This window comes from Apodemus sylvaticus, chromosome 15 (assembly GCF_947179515.1).
Source record: "Apodemus sylvaticus chromosome 15, mApoSyl1.1, whole genome shotgun sequence".
NCBI lineage: Eukaryota > Metazoa > Chordata > Mammalia > Rodentia > Muridae > Apodemus > Apodemus sylvaticus.
In genome coordinates, this window is record NC_067486.1 from 66490201 (window position 1) to 66510180 (window position 19980).

At 47.9% G+C, this 19980-nt stretch overlaps 1 protein-coding gene across 10 annotated transcripts in view; it reads left to right on the forward strand.

Annotated features, from left to right (window-relative positions):
- Positions 1-19980, forward strand: part of LOC127665874 (kalirin-like) — a 108181-nt gene that overhangs the window by 58164 nt on the left and 30037 nt on the right. For 4 of the 10 annotated variants that reach the window (XM_052158478.1, XM_052158470.1, XM_052158472.1 and 1 more), the window contains 11 exons: positions 139-208; positions 458-544; positions 1421-1513; positions 2554-2604; positions 3389-3466; positions 6750-6935; positions 7872-8043; positions 12031-12269; positions 13894-14150; positions 17466-17589; positions 18820-18879. In XM_052158478.1, coding sequence (XP_052014438.1) covers positions 139-208; positions 458-544; positions 1421-1513; positions 2554-2604; positions 3389-3466; positions 6750-6935; positions 7872-8043; positions 12031-12269; positions 13894-14150; positions 17466-17589; positions 18820-18879 — 1417 coding nt within the window. Of the gene's footprint in view, positions 1-138; positions 209-457; positions 545-1420; positions 1514-2553; positions 2605-3388; positions 3467-6749; positions 6936-7871; positions 8044-12030; positions 12270-13893; positions 14155-17465; positions 17590-18819; positions 18880-19980 lie in introns of those variants that run through there. The other 6 variants (XM_052158480.1, XM_052158475.1, XM_052158477.1 and 3 more) reach the window with 3 other exon arrangements.

Below are 19980 nucleotides of genomic sequence, written 5' to 3' on the forward strand. Positions count from 1 at the left end.
GAGTTCTGAGCTGCCCGGAGTATCTGCCCCTTGTATCTGACCTGAGCAGAGTGTTTGAGGGGAGGCCCCGTCATTTATCTCGTCACTGGGAGGGGATGTCTCTCTGAGTAATGTGACTTCCCTCTCCTCTCTCCTTAGTTTTTTCCTGGCTGAACTGGAAAAGTGTATCCAAGAGCAAGACAGATTGGCCCAGCTCTTCATTAAACATGTGAGTGTCACTCCGGTTGTCCCCGTCCCCGTCTCCCCAGGGGCCACCCTGCCTTGGGCTCATCTTGAGTTTGTTCTCTCTCAATACTCTGGTTTTGTTTTTAAACACACTTGGCCATTTGTCCGCCCTGTTCTTTCCTTAATATGGCCGTTCCTTGTCTTTAACCGCCCTTGACTCTGTGGGGGTGGGGGTGGGGGAAGGTGAGCCGGAAGCCGAGGTGCATGATTGATACATTTTCTTCTGTACCAGGAGCGGAAGCTGCACATCTACGTGTGGTACTGCCAGAACAAGCCTCGCTCTGAGTACATCGTGGCTGAGTACGATGCCTACTTCGAGGTGAGCTGCTCCCCATGGGCCCCCTATGCTCCCAGGCCAAGGCGGTTACAATGGGCCATACCCGGGTCCTCCATCCACGGGTACCCGTGCCAGTGAGCTCCAAGGCAGGAATCCAGCCTCCGCAGAGCTGGTAGCTTCTTAACTCTGCCCTCATATGCACCTTTGCTTGAGGAGGAGCAAAAGTGGCTCTGTCTACCTGCTGTTAAGAAGCCTCCATTTATGGGAAGACTCTGTCAGACTGTGGAAGCTCTTGTGCTCATGTGACCACAGAGCACTGAATGTCTACGCTCTTCCCCACCTTCTCCCTAGGAACGTTGCTAAGTGCTTGCCCCTGGTTAAAGGGCTTACAGTCACTTCACAGTCGGCCATGTTCTCGGCCTCTAGCTCTCATGCCTTTGAACTGATCCATCCACAGCACCCCAAGCCTTGGGATCCTTTCTTGCTAATATCATTTCCATGTATAGCACCTCTGAGTGTATAGATGCCCCAGCCTGGCAGGAGCACTTCTGAGGGTGAAGAGGCAGCACCACCCCTCCCCCATCCCCTTAGAAAAAAAACCCCGTGTGCTTAGAGAACAGAATTTAGGATCCAGCCTTGTAGGCCTGTTGTGTCTGAAGAGAAGCCTCTCCTGATTCTTTCCTGGAGTGGCAGAGAGAGCATAATACCCATTTCAGCTTTTCTCCCAGCACTAAGGTGGGGGACAGTGGTTTGACAGTGCCCACTGTGAATACTCAGGAGCCAAGCAAGGCCTTCGAAGCTGTGTGACACATTGCTCAGACATGAACAGTGGGGTAGGCGGTTGTAGTGTGACGATCCGGAAGTTTTTATGGAAGTCTTGAAGACTAGCCACTCACCCCTTTTACCCTTGTGTTTCAGGAGGTTAAACAAGAGATCAATCAAAGGCTGACCCTTAGCGACTTCCTCATCAAGCCCATTCAGAGAATAACCAAGTACCAGCTGCTACTCAAGGTGAGAGGCTGGGAGGCGGGGCCCAGGCTAGAGAAGGTTGTCCTCGGGCCGGAGCCACAGGAACACTGTCCTTCAGGGCTGGAAGGCCTCTAGCCCTTGGCCTTGTGCTCGAATAGCTTGCATGGCCCTTGTTTCCACGTGTCCATCCAAGTGTCTTGTTTTAGTTTTCATTTTGGCTTTGTTTTGTTTTGTTTTCCTTTGACTTATCTCCCACCCACACCCATCTCATACTGTCTTTCATCCTTCATTTGGGGAACTGAGCCAAGGGCCTTCCTACCTCTATGCCAGTGCCTCTCAACCTTCCTAATGCCGCAGCTCTTAATACAGTTCCCCGTGCGGCGGTGAACCCCAACCTGGACGTTTCGTCGTTACTCCATGGCTGTAATTTTGCTACTGCTATGAATCATAGTATAAATATCTGATATGCAGGACATCTGATATGCGACCCCAGGTTGAGAACCGGGGGGTCTCTACTATACCTCCACCCTGAGCACCTCCTCTCATTTTGTTAGAGCCACTGACTCAATGGCTTTGAAAAGCATCCGCCAGGCGTGGTGACACTCATCCAGAAGGTCATGAGTATGTCGCCAACCTGGGCTATGAAGTGAGACCCTATGTCGAACAGACAACAAAGCCCTAGAAAATAGCAAGAATATAAGACCTGAATGGCCTATAAGGGAGTGGGCGGAGCCTGGGGACTTACATAGTCCCTAAGGTCCAATCATGTTCTAAACAACTTAACTTGATTTTCCCCCTTTCTGGAAACAAGAGAAAGACTTGACTTTCCTTTCTGCTGTCCGTCTGTCTTGTCGTGGCCCCACTGTCCTCCCCTTCCCTTCCCCACGGTATATTTGTTATATTCCATCTTTATGTCGAACATGACTCATTGTCTACTCCTCAGCCACAACAAACCCGTTACCGCCTCCACTGGGAAGGGAAGTCTTTGGGGTGTTGTTGGGTTTTTATGATAAGTTTTTTTTTTTATGGCTCTTTGGCTATTTTACTATCTGATTCACCCCTCCCACGCCCTTCCTCGATAGGACTTCCTGCGATACAGCGAGAAGGCTGGTTTGGAGTGTTCCGATATCGAGGTAGGTTTCTGCTTGTAATGCTTGCTCTTCTTAGGGACCGTATCAAGTGGCTTGTCCCCAAAGGAAGTCCAGGGTCCAAGGCACTCCCCTCTTAGTCAGCAGCCTGAGGCATGGCAAGGACTGCTGAGCACGGGCAGGGGCATTCCTAGAGTTTTAGAATTCCCGTCCGTCCTGCTCCAGCCCAGAGCCTAGTCCACTGGTGTTTGGGACTCTTACTGGGTAAGAGTGATATTTGACACTTGGTTAAATTGCTGAGATCCAATATGCAACTTTGTCCCCTGCTCTAGGTGCCATTTGACCCTAACACATAAATTATTCCATTTCCATTCCCCCACACCCCTGAGGATTACCCCCAAGTGAGTCCTTTGTGCCACCATAGGGATTATTTTAAGCCAAGGAGAGTTGCAGCCATTTCTGGCGGGTTATTTTAGGTCAAATCCTCCCGTGTTTCAACAACCAGGCTAAGCTGTTGCTTGGGTGATCAGAAAGCAACACAGAAGAGAAAGAAAATAGAAGGCAGGCGAGGGGATGATAAAAGCAGGAGGTAGAGAAAGGTCGGGCTGGGTAGCACTTCCCCATGTGTGTCCCGGAGCCCCTGTGCCATTGCCAGCCTCCCTTATCTAAAAACCCCACACAGGCCTCAGAGTGGGCCGCGGGGACCGCACCCTGCCTGAGAACAAAGAGACTAGGGGAGATAAGTCCCTCTTTCCAGCCCTGAGTTTTGTGAGCTTCCTACTGAATGTTGGTTCCTGCATCCTGAATAAAACCGTGTTCTTTCCCACAGAAAGCAGTGGAGTTAATGTGCCTTGTCCCCAAGCGCTGTAATGACATGATGAATCTGGGACGCCTGCAGGGCTTTGAGGTAAGCCCTTAGGGGTGCCCCTTCAGTTCACAGATCTGGAAGATGGAGCTATTGCAGAAGTTCAGTGATAATGGAGAAATAAAGGTTTGGGCCAACCTGGCCCAAGGGGAAATCAGAAATCCAAGGGGATTGGAAAGAGGAGAGGTTCCTTATGACAGAGCCAATGGTCTCTTCCCTTCCTCCTGATTGAGGAGGCACTGCAGCACTGTGTGTGGGGAGCCAGGAACCCAAGAGGGAAGAACTGTTCTCAGGGGGCTGGTCTTTTATAGAGGTCTGTGTAGTGATTGGATCTCAGGTCAGGGAAAGTGTAACACTCTAAAACATCACACATCTCTGTCCCAGGACAAGGGAAGCAAGTCTTAAGGGAAACAGCTAAATGTCCAGACAAAAACTCCTGCTCACAGTCCGAAGGCCAAGCAGCGGTGAGGGAGGGTCTGCTCCTTGGTTTGTTGGTGGTATCTTCATGCCCTGTGGCATTTCTGAACCATATCACCTTCCCTCTCCGTGTGAGATTTGTCTGTGTCCAAATCTCCCCTTTCAGAATCCTTCCTCCCAGTATTCCTGAAGTCTAGGGTCTCATTATTCTTTCTTTGGAGAAGAGGTTACTGGAAGTTGCAACAGTCAGGGAAGCACTGATAGCCTAGCCCAGCTCTGTCAAGTGCAGAAGGAAGGCCAGCTGCCGTATCACGGAGGATGGGAGCCGCTACAGCCCAGTTTGGGTTGTCCTCCTCTGCCCTCTGCCCATCCTGCCCGCTCCTGCCTGGGTCCCAAGCATTTATGTGATAGGAACTAGGTGTCAGGCTTTCATGGGTTCCTGGCTCTCTAAGTAGACCTGTCAGATTTTAGCAAAAGTTGAGTATTCATGGGTAGTTTCTTGTTAGTCTTCCTGGAGAGATGGTATGTTTTTCTCTCTTGGCTTTATACCAAGCCTAAGGCTATTATAAGCAAGTCAAGTACCCTGCTGCCTCTTGCTCTCCAATCTTGACCTCCTGGTGTTTTCTGAATAGGAGTCTAGCTAGCTTTCTCTGAGTCCCTTCAGGTAGTGACTACTGAAAGGAGGGAGGGCACCCATTTATGTTGTCTGACTCCTTGAGACTCTGTGTGTGTGTGTGTGTGTGAGAGAGAGAGGGGGGGTTAGGGAGGGAGGGAGAAGTTTTCGCTTGTAAATCATACCATCATCTGTATTTTCATCATCAGCCACAGAGAATCTATTCTGTATTCCCTCAGCTGATTGGGAAGGACAGTGAGCCTCTGCCTCCCCCCTCTCTGGCCCCTCACTCCTGTCATCTCCCTCTCAGATTGGGTAGTTTTTTCCTTTAGTCCTGGCTGCCCGCCCCCGCTGAGTTCTTGTGCAATGTTAGTAGAGTGTATGGAGCTTTTCTGGCTAGCTGGTCACTGGCTTAATATTAACTTTGGACCAGGGTAGAGATAAGCCTGTTCTCCTGCTGACCTTGGCAGTCAGGAGCCATGGTCCAAGCAGAGGGCAGGTGTTTCTCAGTAACATGAAGGAAAAATGGCCCCCGTGCCAGGGAATGCTTGGCATATGGTGTCACGTGTAGGGCCTGACTGACATCTGCACTAAAGGGCACAAATTGCCCTATGAAAGAGTGTATTCCATAGACCCTCTGACCTCTCTCCCAGGTATCAGTCTTCATATTGCAAAGCAATTAAATAAGTAAATTAATGATAAATAGGAGTCTTCCTGATAGGTTGTGTGAAGATCTGCTGGATGGGCACATTCCCTTTAAAAGTCTCCCTGGGAAGCTGATTAGAAGCTGGCAAGCCAGGTGTGCTTTCCTGTGCCAGCTGGGTCATATATAGCTTGATAGCTGGCATCCTTTAAAAAGGATCACAGGATCCAGAGAAGTATCTCTGACCTTATAAAATAAAGGTGATGACATCTATACTCCAACTTCATCTGTCAGTTTTAGCAAGAAACTAAAACTTCACAGTATCCCTGTCTTTTTTTTTTTAGAGTTTTTTTTAATTTGATAAATTTTTTATTTACATTTGAAATGATTTCCCCTTTTCTAGACCCCCACTCCCCGAAAGTCCCATCAGCCCCCTTCCCTCCCCCTGTTTTCCCACCCAACCCTTCCCACTTCCCTGTTCTGGTTTTGCCCTATACTGCTACACTGAATCTTTCCAGAACAAGGGGCCACTCCTCCGTTCTTCTTGTACCTCATTTGATGTGTGGATTATGTTTTTGGTATTCCAATTTTCTAGGTTAATATCCACTTATTAGTGAGTGCATACCATGATTGATCTTTTGAGACTGGGTTACCTCACTTAGTATGATGTTCTCCAGCTCCATCCATTTGTCTAAGAATTTCATGAATTCATTATTTCTAATGGCTGAATAGTACTCCATTGTGTAGATATACCACATTTTTTGCATCCACTCTTCTGTTGAGGGATATTCCTCCATTGCTGGTGGGGTTGCAAATTGGTACAACCACTCTGGAAATCAGTCTAGCGGTTCCTCAGAAAGCTGGGCACCTCACTTCCAGAAGATCCTGCTATACCACTCCTGGGCATATACCCGGAAGATTCCCCAGCATGTAATAAGGATACATGCTCTACTATGTTCATAGCAGCCCTATTTATAATTGCCAGAAGCTGGAAAGTATCCCTGTCTTAAACAATAGAAGGAGGTGAGAGGGCCCCACTTCATCGGGTTATTTGAGATGGTGTCTGTATCACTCTCCGTGTCCACAATGAGAGTGCCCCAGGCAGTTGTCCCATACCACAAAGAAGCCAAGCAGACAAGATTCTCAAAGCTGCAAGGGAAGATAGGCTACTTCCTGAGCGTCACGAGTCTTCTTTAATTAAAAAAAAAAAAGCAAAACAAAGCAACAACAACAACAACAACAAAACCATACAGGAGAAAGCAGACATCAAAGTAGCACACACTCAGGAGACAGGCAGATGAATCTCTGAGAGTTCAAGGCCACCCTAATCTACTTAGCAAGTTTCAAGCCAGCCAGAGCTATATGTGGAAGTGTGTATGTGTTCTGTCATTGTGTTTTTGCTGATTTCTTCTGGCATTTTCAGACATTTTTTTCTTATTGATTCCATGACATAAGCCCTTTCCTTCTAACATCCCTATATGAATAGGGAAATGTCCATAGTCTATCTTGGGTCCTAATTCAATGTCCAGCTGGAATTCGAAGGCTTTGAATATCAGGTGTATTGTCTACATCCCTGGCAAGTAGGAAACATGTATCCCAAGAGAGCTAAATCTGTCTTTTCATGACCCTCCCTTGACCCTTGTCTCCATCAGGGCACCCTGACCGCCCAGGGTAAGCTTCTGCAGCAGGACACGTTCTATGTGATTGAGCTGGATGCTGGCATGCAGTCCCGGACCAAGGAGAGGCGTGTGTTTCTCTTTGAGCAGATTGTCATCTTCAGTGAACTGCTCCGAAAGGGGTCCCTCACCCCAGGCTACATGTTCAAAAGAAGCATCAAGGTGACAAGGGGCAGTGGGGGTGCCAAAAGACAAGCAGGGATATGGTGGGGGGTGGGGGAGTGAAGCTAATTGGTGATCACAGTAAGAAGCAGTGACAGGCCCAGGGCCAGTCTCCAGCGTGACCATCCATCTGTGTTATTCACCCAAAGACAGAACTTGAGACTTTACTCTTAAATCCAGAGTAAATTTGGAAACCTCTCCTGAGATTAGAAATTTTGAAAGAGAAGCTAGAGAAATTTCTTAGCACTTAAGAGCACTGGCTGCTCTTCCTAGAGCCCACATGGTGTCTCACAACCACCTGTAACTCCAGATTCAGGGGATCTGATGCCCTCTACTGACCTCTGTGGACACCAGGCATGAATGTGGTATACAGATAAAACACTTATACATAAAATGTAGCCGCCAGCAGCTACATGTAAACCGGGTTACCTGTTGAGAGAATTTTGGGGTCATAGGGAAGAGCGGCGAAAAGAAAGTACGGCTAAGTCAATGTTCACTGATCAAAGCCCTAAACTTTAATGGCGCCGGACCTTTTAACAGTTCGGGCAAACCCTTCCCCCCAGACTCCAGGCTGAGTTCCGGTGGAAGTTGTCTAGCTTCTCTTGGAGGTCTTCGTCTTGACTGCTCCGGCAGCTGGGTGGGTCACCTGTTTAATTCAGGAATTCCTATACCAGGAAGAACAATGAACTTAACCTTTACTACGTGCACTCCACCCTAGGTGGAGCAGGATCCTGGCTAACTGGGAGAAGTTAACCTTGACCAAAGTCAAACTCTGACCAAGTGCAAGACTGCCCCAATATGGCTCTGTACAATAAAATACAAGCAAAAAAACATGAAGTTTAATTAAAAAACAACAACAACAAAAAAACCACCTTTGAAGGATGGTAGTTATTTTAACTCCGTAAGTATGAAAAGGATAAACGTGTTTTCTTTCAGATGAATTACTTGGTCCTGGAAGACAATGTGGATGACGACCCCTGCAAATTTGCACTCATGAACAGGGAGACTTCAGAAAGGGTCATTCTGCAGGCTGCCAACTCAGACATCCAGCAGGCCTGGGTACAGGACATCAACCAAGTCCTAGAAACACAGAGGGACTTCTTAAATGGTACGTGATAGGCCTGCTTCTGGCAAGGCCGGCCCAGGGACCCCTGCCCCTGAACATCCTTGGGTCTAAGATCATGGAGACTTACAAGCCCTGATCACATTCTGTCGGGTGTCTAACCTCATGTAGTCAGTAGGCTATTGTGTATGCATATCTTTGTAATCCCATGGCCAGTTTGTAATAATTCGGGGAAAAGTATAAGACAGGCACATTGTGCATTATAGGGACCCAAGTTCCGTGATTCTTGTTTTCTCAGCTTGTAGCTGTTGACTGGTATGCTCTAGGATTATCTAGACATAAATAGAAGTTTGGTAAAGCAGTTCAAATCCTTCCTCTTTTCCCACAGGTGAGAGTCTGCCTAAACTGCCCATCTAGCCAACCTCACCCCTGTCAGATGAGAAACAATTGCTAAGCCCAACTCAGTAATATCCAAACTTTCCACAGCAAACTGGTGGTCACTCAGACAGAGCAGACCCCACGGGCATCCTTCGTAAGAAGAGAAATGGGATCACTCTCTAGTTTGGGTTTCACTTTTGTCCCTGTTGGTATCTGTTGACCTTTAGCTGAGCACGTGAGTGGGGGTGGGCAGATAGAAGGTGGGACTGCTCTACTGAGCTGGAACCTGAAACGGAAGGTAAAATGGAGGCAGTAGTGCAGTGCATGAGCATCCTCACAAGCACACACCGACACACAGGACATCACTTTCAGGCGCATCACCCCTTCTTATCAGTGAGATCTGTACTGTACACCCGACCGCTTGTCCCCGTACATACACGCCTGTGCGTGCCTGTCAACCCCAGGTGCCCCATCTCTTCTTACCAGTGTAGTAGCAAGGATTGTGGCATATGCTTTTCTTGGCTTCCACACACACTCAAGCATGTGTGTCAACATAATACCTGACTACCTTGGTGTGCACATCTTGCCTCTACTGAGATTGTTACCACAGGGGCAGGTGTGCTTGCACATATATGCATCCTCGCGTGGACCCGCCCTTGTAAGGTCTCCCTCCTCTTCCTGCCAGTGCGGTCTCTAGACTCTTTCAGATGGTGTGAACACACCATTCACCAGGTGTCTAGTGCCGAACTGAATGCTCTGGGGGGACGGTAAGAGGAACCATCCTCGCTGAGGACCTTGGGTGGGATGGGATGTACCTCGCTGAGAAAGGAAATTGGAGCTAGATCTTTCTGCCTATGCTGGAGTGCATGGGCGGGCACACAGTGTTCCAATAGGACAGCACGACCTACCTGCCTGCCCTGTCACTTTTCTCCGAGGTAAGGAATGGAACACGGTGTTTTCATCCTAAAACAAAAGGTTAGGACTAGGGGCATGGCTCAGTGGTTGAGCCCTTGCTTAGCCTGTACTCATGGGGTTTTGAGTTCAAGCCCTATATCGTTAAAAAAAAAAAAAGCTCTCTGGGTATTAAATGAGAAGGCTACTGTAAACTGGGTCCTATGGCTTTTTTTGTTGTTGTTATTTTATTTGGGTGAGGGTGTTTTGTTTTTCAATACAGGGTTTCTCTGTGTAGACCTGGCTATCCACCATGGCCTGACTCAAGATTCCATAAGTTTTAAAGACAGAACATGGAAGTTCAATGCTGTTTCAAACTTCCAGGGAGTGTTTAGGGGTCATGTTCCCAACTGGAAAAGGTTGCCAGGAGATACTAAGAGCTCCTAAGATTCCATTCCCTTTTATTTTAAAACATTGGCAATTAAACAACCCAGGTTAGAACTGAAAGCTATAGAGCTTACAGTTTTTCAATATGCATCTTTGAATAAACACAGCTTGAGGCTGGTGTGATGCAAAAATATGTGTGTGGGTAAGATAGCTTCATTTAAGTTACATTCTAGGATTTCTGGTGGACTGAGGTGAGAATGAAGGTTTTTAAAAAGTTCATCACTTCAGAAGTAAAGTAAAATAATAAGTAGTAAGTTAAAACCAGAAATAAAAAAATTAACAATAGTGATTCTCATGTAACTCCTCTCGTCAGGAGTTAAACTAAGCATTTCATCTGTTTCTTCACACTTAATCCCTGTATAACACGACACGGCTGCATCCTGCTTTTTATTTTCATGTAAGGAAAAACAGACTTAAAAGCATTAAGAAACTCTTCTAAAGCAAAAGCAGTAGACAATAGAAAAGGGTCTGAGATGGGAGGCACTTGGGAGGAAGAGGCAGGCAGATCTCCAGGTTCTAGGCCAGCCTGGTCTACAGAGTGAGTTCCAAGACAGTCAGGGTTACACAGAGATACCCTGTCTCAAAAAAAAGGGGGGGGGGGGGGGGTTCTGGACCCAAAGCCATGACTTGAGAGCTGGTTCACTGGTTCTTCCATATAGTAGCCAATATCAGAGCAAACATTTATCCTGTGCTCCCAAACAAACAAAGCAATAAGAAAAGGAAAGAAGGAAGGAAGGAGGCGTGGGAGTGGGGCATCCAGGCAGGTGATCAGATGTAAGGAAATGAACCCAAAAGGCAAAACCTCACTGTTAGAAATGCCCGAGTTTTAAGCCTGGCATTGTGGTACATGTCTGTGATTACAGCAGCCAGGAGTCGGGACTGAGCGAGAGAAACAGAGGCTTCCTGATCCCAAGACGGAGGTATTCCCATTAAGGCTAGTGAGAGAATATAGGGCTACTCTTCTTCATGGCTTACTGAAGAAAACAGTATTTTCCAGCGCTTTAGGGTAGTCAGTGCGCATAGCCATGTAGCTCCCCAATTCCATGCCATGGGTAGAGTTTGCAGCTCAGTTTGTAGGGCTTCCTGAGAGGGGAAGTACTAAAGTATTCTAAGATGTGCTTAAACTTGGAACCACGCTGTTTCCAGCACACTCAATGGATCCAATTTTACATGGTCCCGAAAGACCTTCCTCCTATTTATAGTGAATGATGGCGCTATCACTGAACTGGAGGATCATTACCTAAATATTTAATGTCCACAGAATTCTCCCCAGGAGCCTCAGGGGCTGCGTTCAGGCAGGCCTGCTATACATTTTGATACACTCGGGAGAAGACGACACAGTGATAGAGCAGGCCCAGGCTTCTTACAGACACTTGTGCAGGCACCTCCGCCAATCTTCCCTCTTGTGACCTGTTAAAAAAGGGCGTGTGACCCCCATTGAGTCTGCTGAAAGGCATGCTTCACCCATCACCGTGGGCTGGGCTGCAGCAGCTATTAATTTACTTAAATTGCTGTTGCGGCAAACACCGGTAAAAACAGCCTAATTGTGCTTGCCCTGAGAGTCCTTTATACGGCAGTCACCGAGGTGGCCTTCTCTGGCCGTACCCCTTTAGTGCTCAAACCTTTGAATCTTAAACTCAGGAAAGCAGAGCAGAGCTTGCGTCTCTCCCTCCAAGACAGCCTTCTTCATCTTCTGGGCTGCCCACCCCGCCATTTGCCTCGACTCCCCCTGCGTTGTCCATACCCTCAGGGATTTTCTGGCTGGCCTCGTCCCTGCCTCTACACCCCCTGAGTTCCTATTTTATATTGGCCTCAAGGTGGCTTTTGAATTAGATGGGAAGGCTTCTGCCTGCTCCTTTCAAGTCGCTGGCTAACTGCTACAAGGTTTGTGTTCCTCAAATGTGCTCCAGAGATAGCATCTGAATCTAAAACTTTTAAGGTTATTTAATGTAACCGCTTCTGTCTTCTGACTGACGTCCAGCTGCGCTGAGCCTCGTAAGTGCCATGCGCTTTACCTCCCTTACCTGTTTCAACCCTCCTCTGCCATGAAGACCTGTGACTCTGCACACAGGCCTTCTGAGTGCTAACTATTCCCAGTGCTTCACACACATTTCCTTCCCTTTAAATGTCAGAATGGTAGCCAGTCCCTCTGAAGCTCTTTAAACACATACATGCACATGCATGTGTGTGTGTGTGTGTGTGTGTGTGTGTGTGTGTGTGTGCGCACACACACACCTAGCATAAATGCCAGTATCTGCAGGCCTCTGCATCCTCGTGGGATCCCCGAAGGTAGAGTAACTCTCTTCTTACCCACAGCACTCCAGTCACCCATTGAGTACCAGCGGAAGGAGAGGAACACAGCCGTGATCCGTTCCCAGCCCCCTAGGGTTCCACAAGCCAGCCCCAGGCCCTATTCTTCCGGCCCGGTGGGCTCAGAGAAGCCCCCCAAGGGCTCCAGCTACAACCCACCTCTGCCACCCCTGAAGATATCTACCTCCAATGGCAGTCCAGGGTTCGACTACCACCAGCCTGGGGACAAGTTTGATGCTAGCAAGGTAAGTAGATGCTTGCTCCCACCCTTATCACCTCAAAGACCTGAAGTTATCCTTAGGAAACAGCCTCGTCTGCTGTCTTAGCAGAATCAATCCATTAAATATAATCAAGTCATACTTATTTTTCTTTCTTTCCTTATCATTAACTGAAACCAGTTTCCTCTGGCTGGGGCACTGTGTGTCCAGGGGCTGTTAGCATCTAAATGTGAGGGAATTCCCGATGCAATAGGGAAAATGGGTGCTGTGAACCACTGCTCCTGTTTGCCATATTAGAGAGCCAGCTTCCTACGGAAGGAAACTCACCCTTCATGGGCTGATGTGGCAAGAGGAACCTGGTCATTGAGCACATGTGGAAGCTGAATTCCATAGTCTCCATTTCAAACACGACAGGGATATAGTGTACCGCAGATCTAGTCTGCACAGCTGGCTTCGTCCTCAACCACGGTGGGTACAGGAGAAAACCAGGAAAGTGCTAGCTAGGTTAGGAGCCGGGCAATTTGCTCTCCACTCCAAACTGTGAGCCTCGCTTTTAAAACCTAGCAGATTTGCCCAGCAGACCTGAGTAGTCTCCAGAACTCCTTAGGTCTGGGAATTGGGACACCTGCATTTCTTACACACGTGGTCCAGTGTTATAGATGTGATTCTTTTCCCAAATCGTTAGTTGATGCTGATTTTGTTCAGGTGAATGGTTAACACAGAAATTCAGTCCTGTACTACAGTAACTGCCCCACCCGCCTTTCTCACCGTACCACCCTAAATACTTTTCTAACCTAGAAAACCCCTGCCGGTGTGAATCAGTTGAAGTCACTCTGGCATGTTGTCAGCCATATGGAAGATTTTCTGACTCTCACTATGCCTTAGGAGGCAGCCTGGCCTCCCGGGGAGTTGCAGGTCTGTGTAGACGCAGCTGCCCCGTATGACTTGCATGAAGAGGTCACATGGGCAGCGCCTCCTGTATTAAGTACATTGGTGGGGAGACCTCAGGTTGTCGATTTCACAGGTAGCCCAGGGCCTTCCCTGTGCATCAGACACAGCACCGTTCTTGCTCAGAGAGGGTCAGGATGAGGAGGAGCACAGGCAAGTGATGCTTCTTGAAAGGATAAAGGAATGAGCTGGCCATGGTGGTGCGTGCCTGTGAAGTCCAGCACTTGGGGAGGTTGAGTTTCAAGGATCGTGAGTTCAAGGTCCTGGCTTACATGCCAAATGAGGTCTAAAAAAGCATTAAAGAGTCTATGTTCTTCCCATAGAGGAGGGTTGTGACCCCTGACCTGACATTCACCCTGACCTCACTCTGCCCAAGTGCTCACATGCCCCTGGGCTGATAACAGGTTCTTCCTGCCGTCAGCATGAGGATGCTGTCAGGACAGCTGCATATTAGAAAGGAGCCTCCAGTTGAAGGTGTGTCCGTAGCTTTCTCCGGGCACCATCTGAAACCGTTATAATAAATACTTTGGTTATAGCTTTGGGGAAAGAACTGTACTGCTATAAGATGTGCTTGCAGAGCATGTTTACGAAAATCTCCTCACTTGGGAGTGCTCTGCTTCTCTCTGCTCGCCCTCCATCCTGCCAGCGAGCTTGTGCGAGCCACCATCCTTGAGTTTGTGTGCTTTCCGCCCCTGTCTCCTAGCAGAACGACCTGGGAGGCTGCAACGGGACCTCATCCATGGCTGTAATCAAAGATTACTATGCACTGAAGGAGAACGAAATCTGCGTGAGCCAAGGGGAGGTGGTCCAGGTCCTCGCCGTCAACCAGCAGAACATGTGTCTGGTGTTCCAGCCCGCCAGTGACCATTCCCCAGCAGCAGAGGGCTGGGTCCCAGGCAACATCCTGGCACCCCTCACCAAAGCCACAACTGCGGCCGAGAGTAGTGACGGGAGCATCAAGTAAGTGCTTCCATGGCTTCCGGAGAGGAGGATGTGGGCTCAAGGGGAAAAAAGTCAAAACCGAAAAACACAAAATGCAAACCCCATAGGAATTGGCTGCTGCTTGGCCGGGGGGATGAGGGTGAGGAGCCGCCCGCCTGCAGCTCGGGGTGTCCAGGCTAGGTCGCTCTGGGGTCAAGGTGGTTGGTCATGGTGGTGATGGTGGTGATGGTGGATTTTATTTCCCTTTCGTTTATAATTTTCTGTTCATCTTCCCCTTCTTTTTCCCCCCTACTCGTTAAGAAAAGAACCCTACTGAAACCCTAGGGGACAAAAGGCATGCCTTCCGTTGCTACATTTGGCCCACCACGGGACTCACTGGACTGGACTTCTATTTATATTGTATGAAGTTACTGATATATATATATTTTTTGATTGGCACCTAGAAATGACCTTAGCACAAATGCCAGGCCTGGACAGGTCAGAGCCTGCTGCTTCTCCCAAAAGAAAGGGGATTTTTTTTTCTTTTTTTCTTTTTTCTTTTTTTGGTTGTCCATGGCAATTCCTCTGTACAGATTGTAACTTTTTATTTTTATTTCTCTCTTCCCTTGTCACTTTAATATATGTTCATGGTAATTTGTAAGATATTCCTCTTATTTTAATTGCAAAAACCCTTCTGAACACATTCCTGTATAAAGCATTTTGCACTATTTAAAGAAACCCTTATGGATGAAGTCAGGTTGTGCAATATAAGGAGCCGCAATGTTTATCATTGTACCTGTAATGTAACTAATAATTTTAAATGTACTATTTTAAATATGTAAAATAAATTTTCACCATGAGCATGTTTTAATGAGGTTAAAAGTTAGTCAACCCTTTCACCCCCATCTCATTATTCTCAGACTTTGAGTGTGAAAATGATTTTTTTCCCTTTTCTAAAGTTTGTGGGTTGGTTGACTGCATTGGCAGGGTGGGTCTTTTTTGGTTTCTGTTTTGTTTGCTTGTATCAAAAGTGCCCTTGTTGCTAAATCGTGGACCCTGCCCTTTCCTCTAAACATCCCCTCTGGATTTTCTCTGACTTTAGCAAGCGGGAATGACAGAGAGTCAGTACTCTCCAGAGGGTTCCCAGCACCCGCGTGTCCTTCCAGAGCTGACGTCTGTGGGTGACCAGCATAGGCCAGTGTCAGCCTGCTTCTCTCACAGCTTCACGGCTCTCATGCCTCGCGGTCACCCACGAGAGGGTCCCAGACACTACCGTGAGGTGACAGAGCAGCAACACCAGCAGAAATGGCCTTCTTTGGCCCTTTTCTGTCAGGAAATAGAAGGTACTGATGTCACCTGGCCTCTCCAGGTGACCACAGAAATCAGAAGTGGCCCCACAGTGAAATAGTCCCTACCTGTCCTAGTCTAGAGATGTTTATTTCAGAAACCTTGGATAGAAAGGCCATAGAGCCCCCCAAGTAACCCAGCCTCACAGAGGTAGCTCTTAATGGGCGTGCCCTCGTCACCCAGACACTGAGCCCACCCTCCCCGCCTCCACCTGTGGTGTCTTGGTCTCAGGGGAGAGAGCAAAGAGAACGGATAGATGCACCTCTAGCTCCTTGGCTTCCTTGCAAGCCACAGCTTCCCAAGGGTTGGTGGCACTGGAGGTGAGCCACTGACTAAATGCGGTGCTGGTGTCAATCAGAAAGGCCGCTCACACTCCCTTCCCTGGGCCTGCTGTGACCACAGGGATGCCTACGGCATAAATGTCACTGAAACTGTGTCCACATCAGTCACCGGGCTTGTGGCCAAGAGATGGAAGCTCCCAAACCGTGGTGACGTGTTCTTCTGGGAAGACGAATTTGAAACCGAACCTCTCCTGCTTCTGGCCCCTCCGATCTTCCTCCAGCGCTATTTTTAACAGTTCTCACCAAGCACACTGGGGAGCCCAGAGGGCGACAGTAAACAGGCGTGCACACCACACGTGCACAGATAGCCACACTATACCTTCTGCCTTGGGATTCTTTTCAGCAGGGACGTCCCTGACTCAAGATATTCCCGGGGGAGCTAGGGACGTGGATTTGGGAATAAAAGACAAGAGATAAAAAAGACGGCAGTGTTATACGATCCAGGGGTGTCTTCCATGTCTGATTCTCCCTGGGGTAGAGAAGGTGGAGCCAGGTGCTCTGGGAGGTCCTGAGGAGCTTCTGGTCAGGAGTTCTGAGACAAGCTCTGGTCTTTGGAAGGATCCCACTTCCCAGGGCATGCCAGGACATGATTGGTTATGGTTGGCTTTTCCTCTTTAGGTTGATTGTTGAGGCTGTATGCTAGGTAAGAAATGTTTCTAGAACATCTACCTTGGGTTCCTGCAGCTCCTGGTAGCTCTGGGGTGCTGTGGAGGAGAGGCGTTTGAAGTATTTTCCTTCTAAATCTCACCTGCCTCTCCCTTCATGAAGGTCCTCTTCATGGAGTGCCGTGTGCGGAGCCTCATATTTAACCAGGAGACGCAGAAGGAAGTACAGGCCTCACTCCAGACAAGAACTAACTCATGCAAATCCCGCGGGCATGAAACACCGCTGCTGCTCAGGTCCCTGATGCTGCTTAGGACGCGGCCTTTGCTGTCCTTAACTCTGACAGATGTGGGACTGAAGGGCTGAGCCTGTGTTCTGTAGCTGTGAACCCAGCCCCCAAGTGGGATAGACTATGTCAAAGAACATTAACTGTCACTTCCCTGGGAACACACACTGGGCCTTTTTCCAACGGGGAAGTTGGAACCCTTTAGTGACTGGACCCTAGAGTCACAAACACACGTGGAAGACACACACGGAAACCTTGTCTTGAAGTATCCAGACATGTGTGAGGTATACGCCTCTGCTTACCAAGGCAACTTCCTCAGAAACTCCTGGAACTCCCCCAGTGCTTGAGAGTGCCTTACCCCAGATAATAATATGAGGTATTCTAGAAGGTGCCAGTGGCTTGTTTGCACAGAATAAATGTATTTCCTTTATCTTTCATATTCTATATTCATCCCACTCACCATGCCCCTGTCAAAACACTACCTCGGTCCTAGGAGGCTTCATCAGATGCTCAAAGAAAACCTTCCTGGGTCTGGTGACCTGGCACCCATTTCTTCCAGATGCTGTACTTTAATTAGCATACTTTCAGGAAGGGTCAAAGTTCACCCTCACTTCCAGTTAGAAGTGAAGTCAGACCCAGCCACCTCAGGAACTGGTACGCAGAGTCTGGGACTCTGAAGCCACCAGGGGCTTCACTGGAGCGTCTCCTGTGAGCCCACCCACCGCCTCGCTCTGCTCCATCCTGCCATTTTGATTGGTGCATTTTTTGGTATAACAGGAAGTCATGCTCTTGGCACACTCTACGCATGAGAAAGCGGGCAGACGTGGAGAACACGGGTAAAAATGAAGCCACAGGGCCTCGTAAACCCAAGGATATTCTGGGCAACAAAGTCTCTGTTAAAGTGAGTAAGGTGTTCACTACTGGGTCCCTGTCATCTGTTCTCCCCCTGAAGCATTCTTACAGGAAGCTTGGGTGGGTGGGGATTGGCCACTTATTCACTGCCCAGTGTGGGGACCAGAGGGGGAGTAGTTTAGCAGGATTCTGCATGCAAGATCAATCTGTTTTTTATTTTTTTATTTCTCCTGGCACCTTCAATTCAAGTAAGTACCTCTCTTTTCCTTTTCTTTTTATGATAAAGCAGATATTTTGTAGCAAAATTATCTGCAGCATCTTAGAAATGGAAGATGCTTGGCTCATATTAAACCTCTCACAGATACCTACTCAGTAGCCTAGGTTTGGGAGCACATTCAGACTAAAGGGGTACACTCCAAACCCCTGATCTCATGAAGGCAGAGGTTTGGCATTTAAAGTCCATCATGTCCTTAGTAAAGTTTCATTTCTTTTCCCCAGACATCACCTGTAAGTGATTTTCTTACGTTCCCACTGTGCATGGGAAAAATAGGAGATACACTGGCGAAGCCCTGATCGGTTTTTAAATTATATTACTTTGAACTATCAACCATGAGCTTGGCAGACCCTCCATTTTTCCCATCTAGAAGCAATGTGATCATAATCCACCTTGTTAGGTGACCCTTCTGAAATGTTTTGCCTTAGGACAATGAAAATCACGCATTGGGGCTGGAGAGATGGCTCAGAGGTTAAGAGCACTGGCTGCTCTTCCAGAGGTCCTGAGTTCAATTCCCAGCAACCACATGGTGGCTCGCAACCATCTATAATGAGACCTGGTGCCCTCTTCTGGCCTGCAGGACACATGCAGGCAGAACACTGTACACATAATAAATAAATAAATCTAAAAAAAGAAAGAAAATCACGCATTGATTATCTCTTGGGCACTTTACCTTCCCAAGCAAAGAGCAACCAAAACCTATTCAAGATCCTTTTGGGGAAAAGAAATTGGGGAGCCCAGCCTCACTGGGGTGGACACTTTAGTTCCGGCACTCGTGCTTCATTCAGTCACCTGCATTGCTCTTCCTGGTGTGGTCACAGGTGTCCGCAGTCCCTCCAAGGGAGCATGCTGCCGCCATGATGCCCCACGCCCCACCTGAGAAGCCTCTGGTTGTTTCTCTGCCTGGTTTCCCACAACCCGTGCTTCTCTGATGTGCCCCGCTAGCCAGACTGCTGTGTTCTAACTGTGTTCTCTTTCTCCCCCTTCTTCATGCTGCCAACCCAGGAGACGAACAGTTCCGAGGAGTCAGAGTGTGATGATCTTGACCCTAATACTAGTATGGAGGTAGAAGCAGCTATGTTGTCCTATTTCCTATACTGACTGCCTTTTCCTGGTGTGTTCTCTAACGGGGACCTCACTAGAATCCAGGGTGGCTCATGCTTCTGTAATGTGAGGCCATCTCAAGGTGCTCCATCCAGACTAAAGCAAAACAAAACAAAACCTGAATTCACTTCTATTTGGCTAGGAAACTCTACTTTGGTATCGTTTTAAAAGCAAAACCTTATTCTTTTCTCTTGAATGCTTTCTTAATGTTTTCTTTCTTGGAAGGTTTGGCTTTATGTAGAAAATACCCAACTTAATTATTAGAAACATAGAATACTTTTTTTTTTCATAGAAAACAGCTGTAATTGGTAGCTGGCACACCACGGAAGGATAAAAGCTGCCCAGTGGTTGGGTTTTGTTTTGTTCTGTTTTGTTGTTTTCTCTCCTTATAGTTTTCTCTCCTTATAGTTTCCTCTTCCCCTCTGTGCCTTTCTCTTCATCTCGATCTTCCAGGCTCTAGTCCTTCGATGCCCCATGGTTTTTCTGGATGACCTGGCTCCTAGTTACTGTGTTAACTGTAGTTGGTTAAGAAGAAAGCAAGAAGGGATTAAGTCAGGCATTCTTTTGCCCACTCCCAGGGCCCAGACAGGGCCAGTGGCTATGGCTATCATGCGAAAAGGCCCACCTAACTGCCTCTCTCTTGGAACCTTGGTCTAGATGCAGTGAGGCAGGAAAACGTGGTAGACCTTTCCCACACCCCAGGTTTGGGTGCATATGAGAGTTGGAATAGTATCTCCCATCTTGAACATCCATTGCCAAGTCTATTACCACACAAACCCACAAACCCTGGAGAATCAGAGCAAGCATATCCTAGCTTGCCTTGCTATTTAGACTTTTGGGAGAGACTGAAATGTCTTTCTCCAAATCTGTGTCCCATCCCTACCAGAATACTAAAAATTATATATCTCCTCTAATGCAGAATAATCGCTTTAGTTTTTAAATGTATGCTTGACTAGTTCATACATGTGTAGAATATACTCTTATCACATCTGCACCCCCTTTTGCTCTTACTTCCCCAATCCCTCCAAACCCCGTTCTTCCCAAAAAGTCATAGTGTTTGTC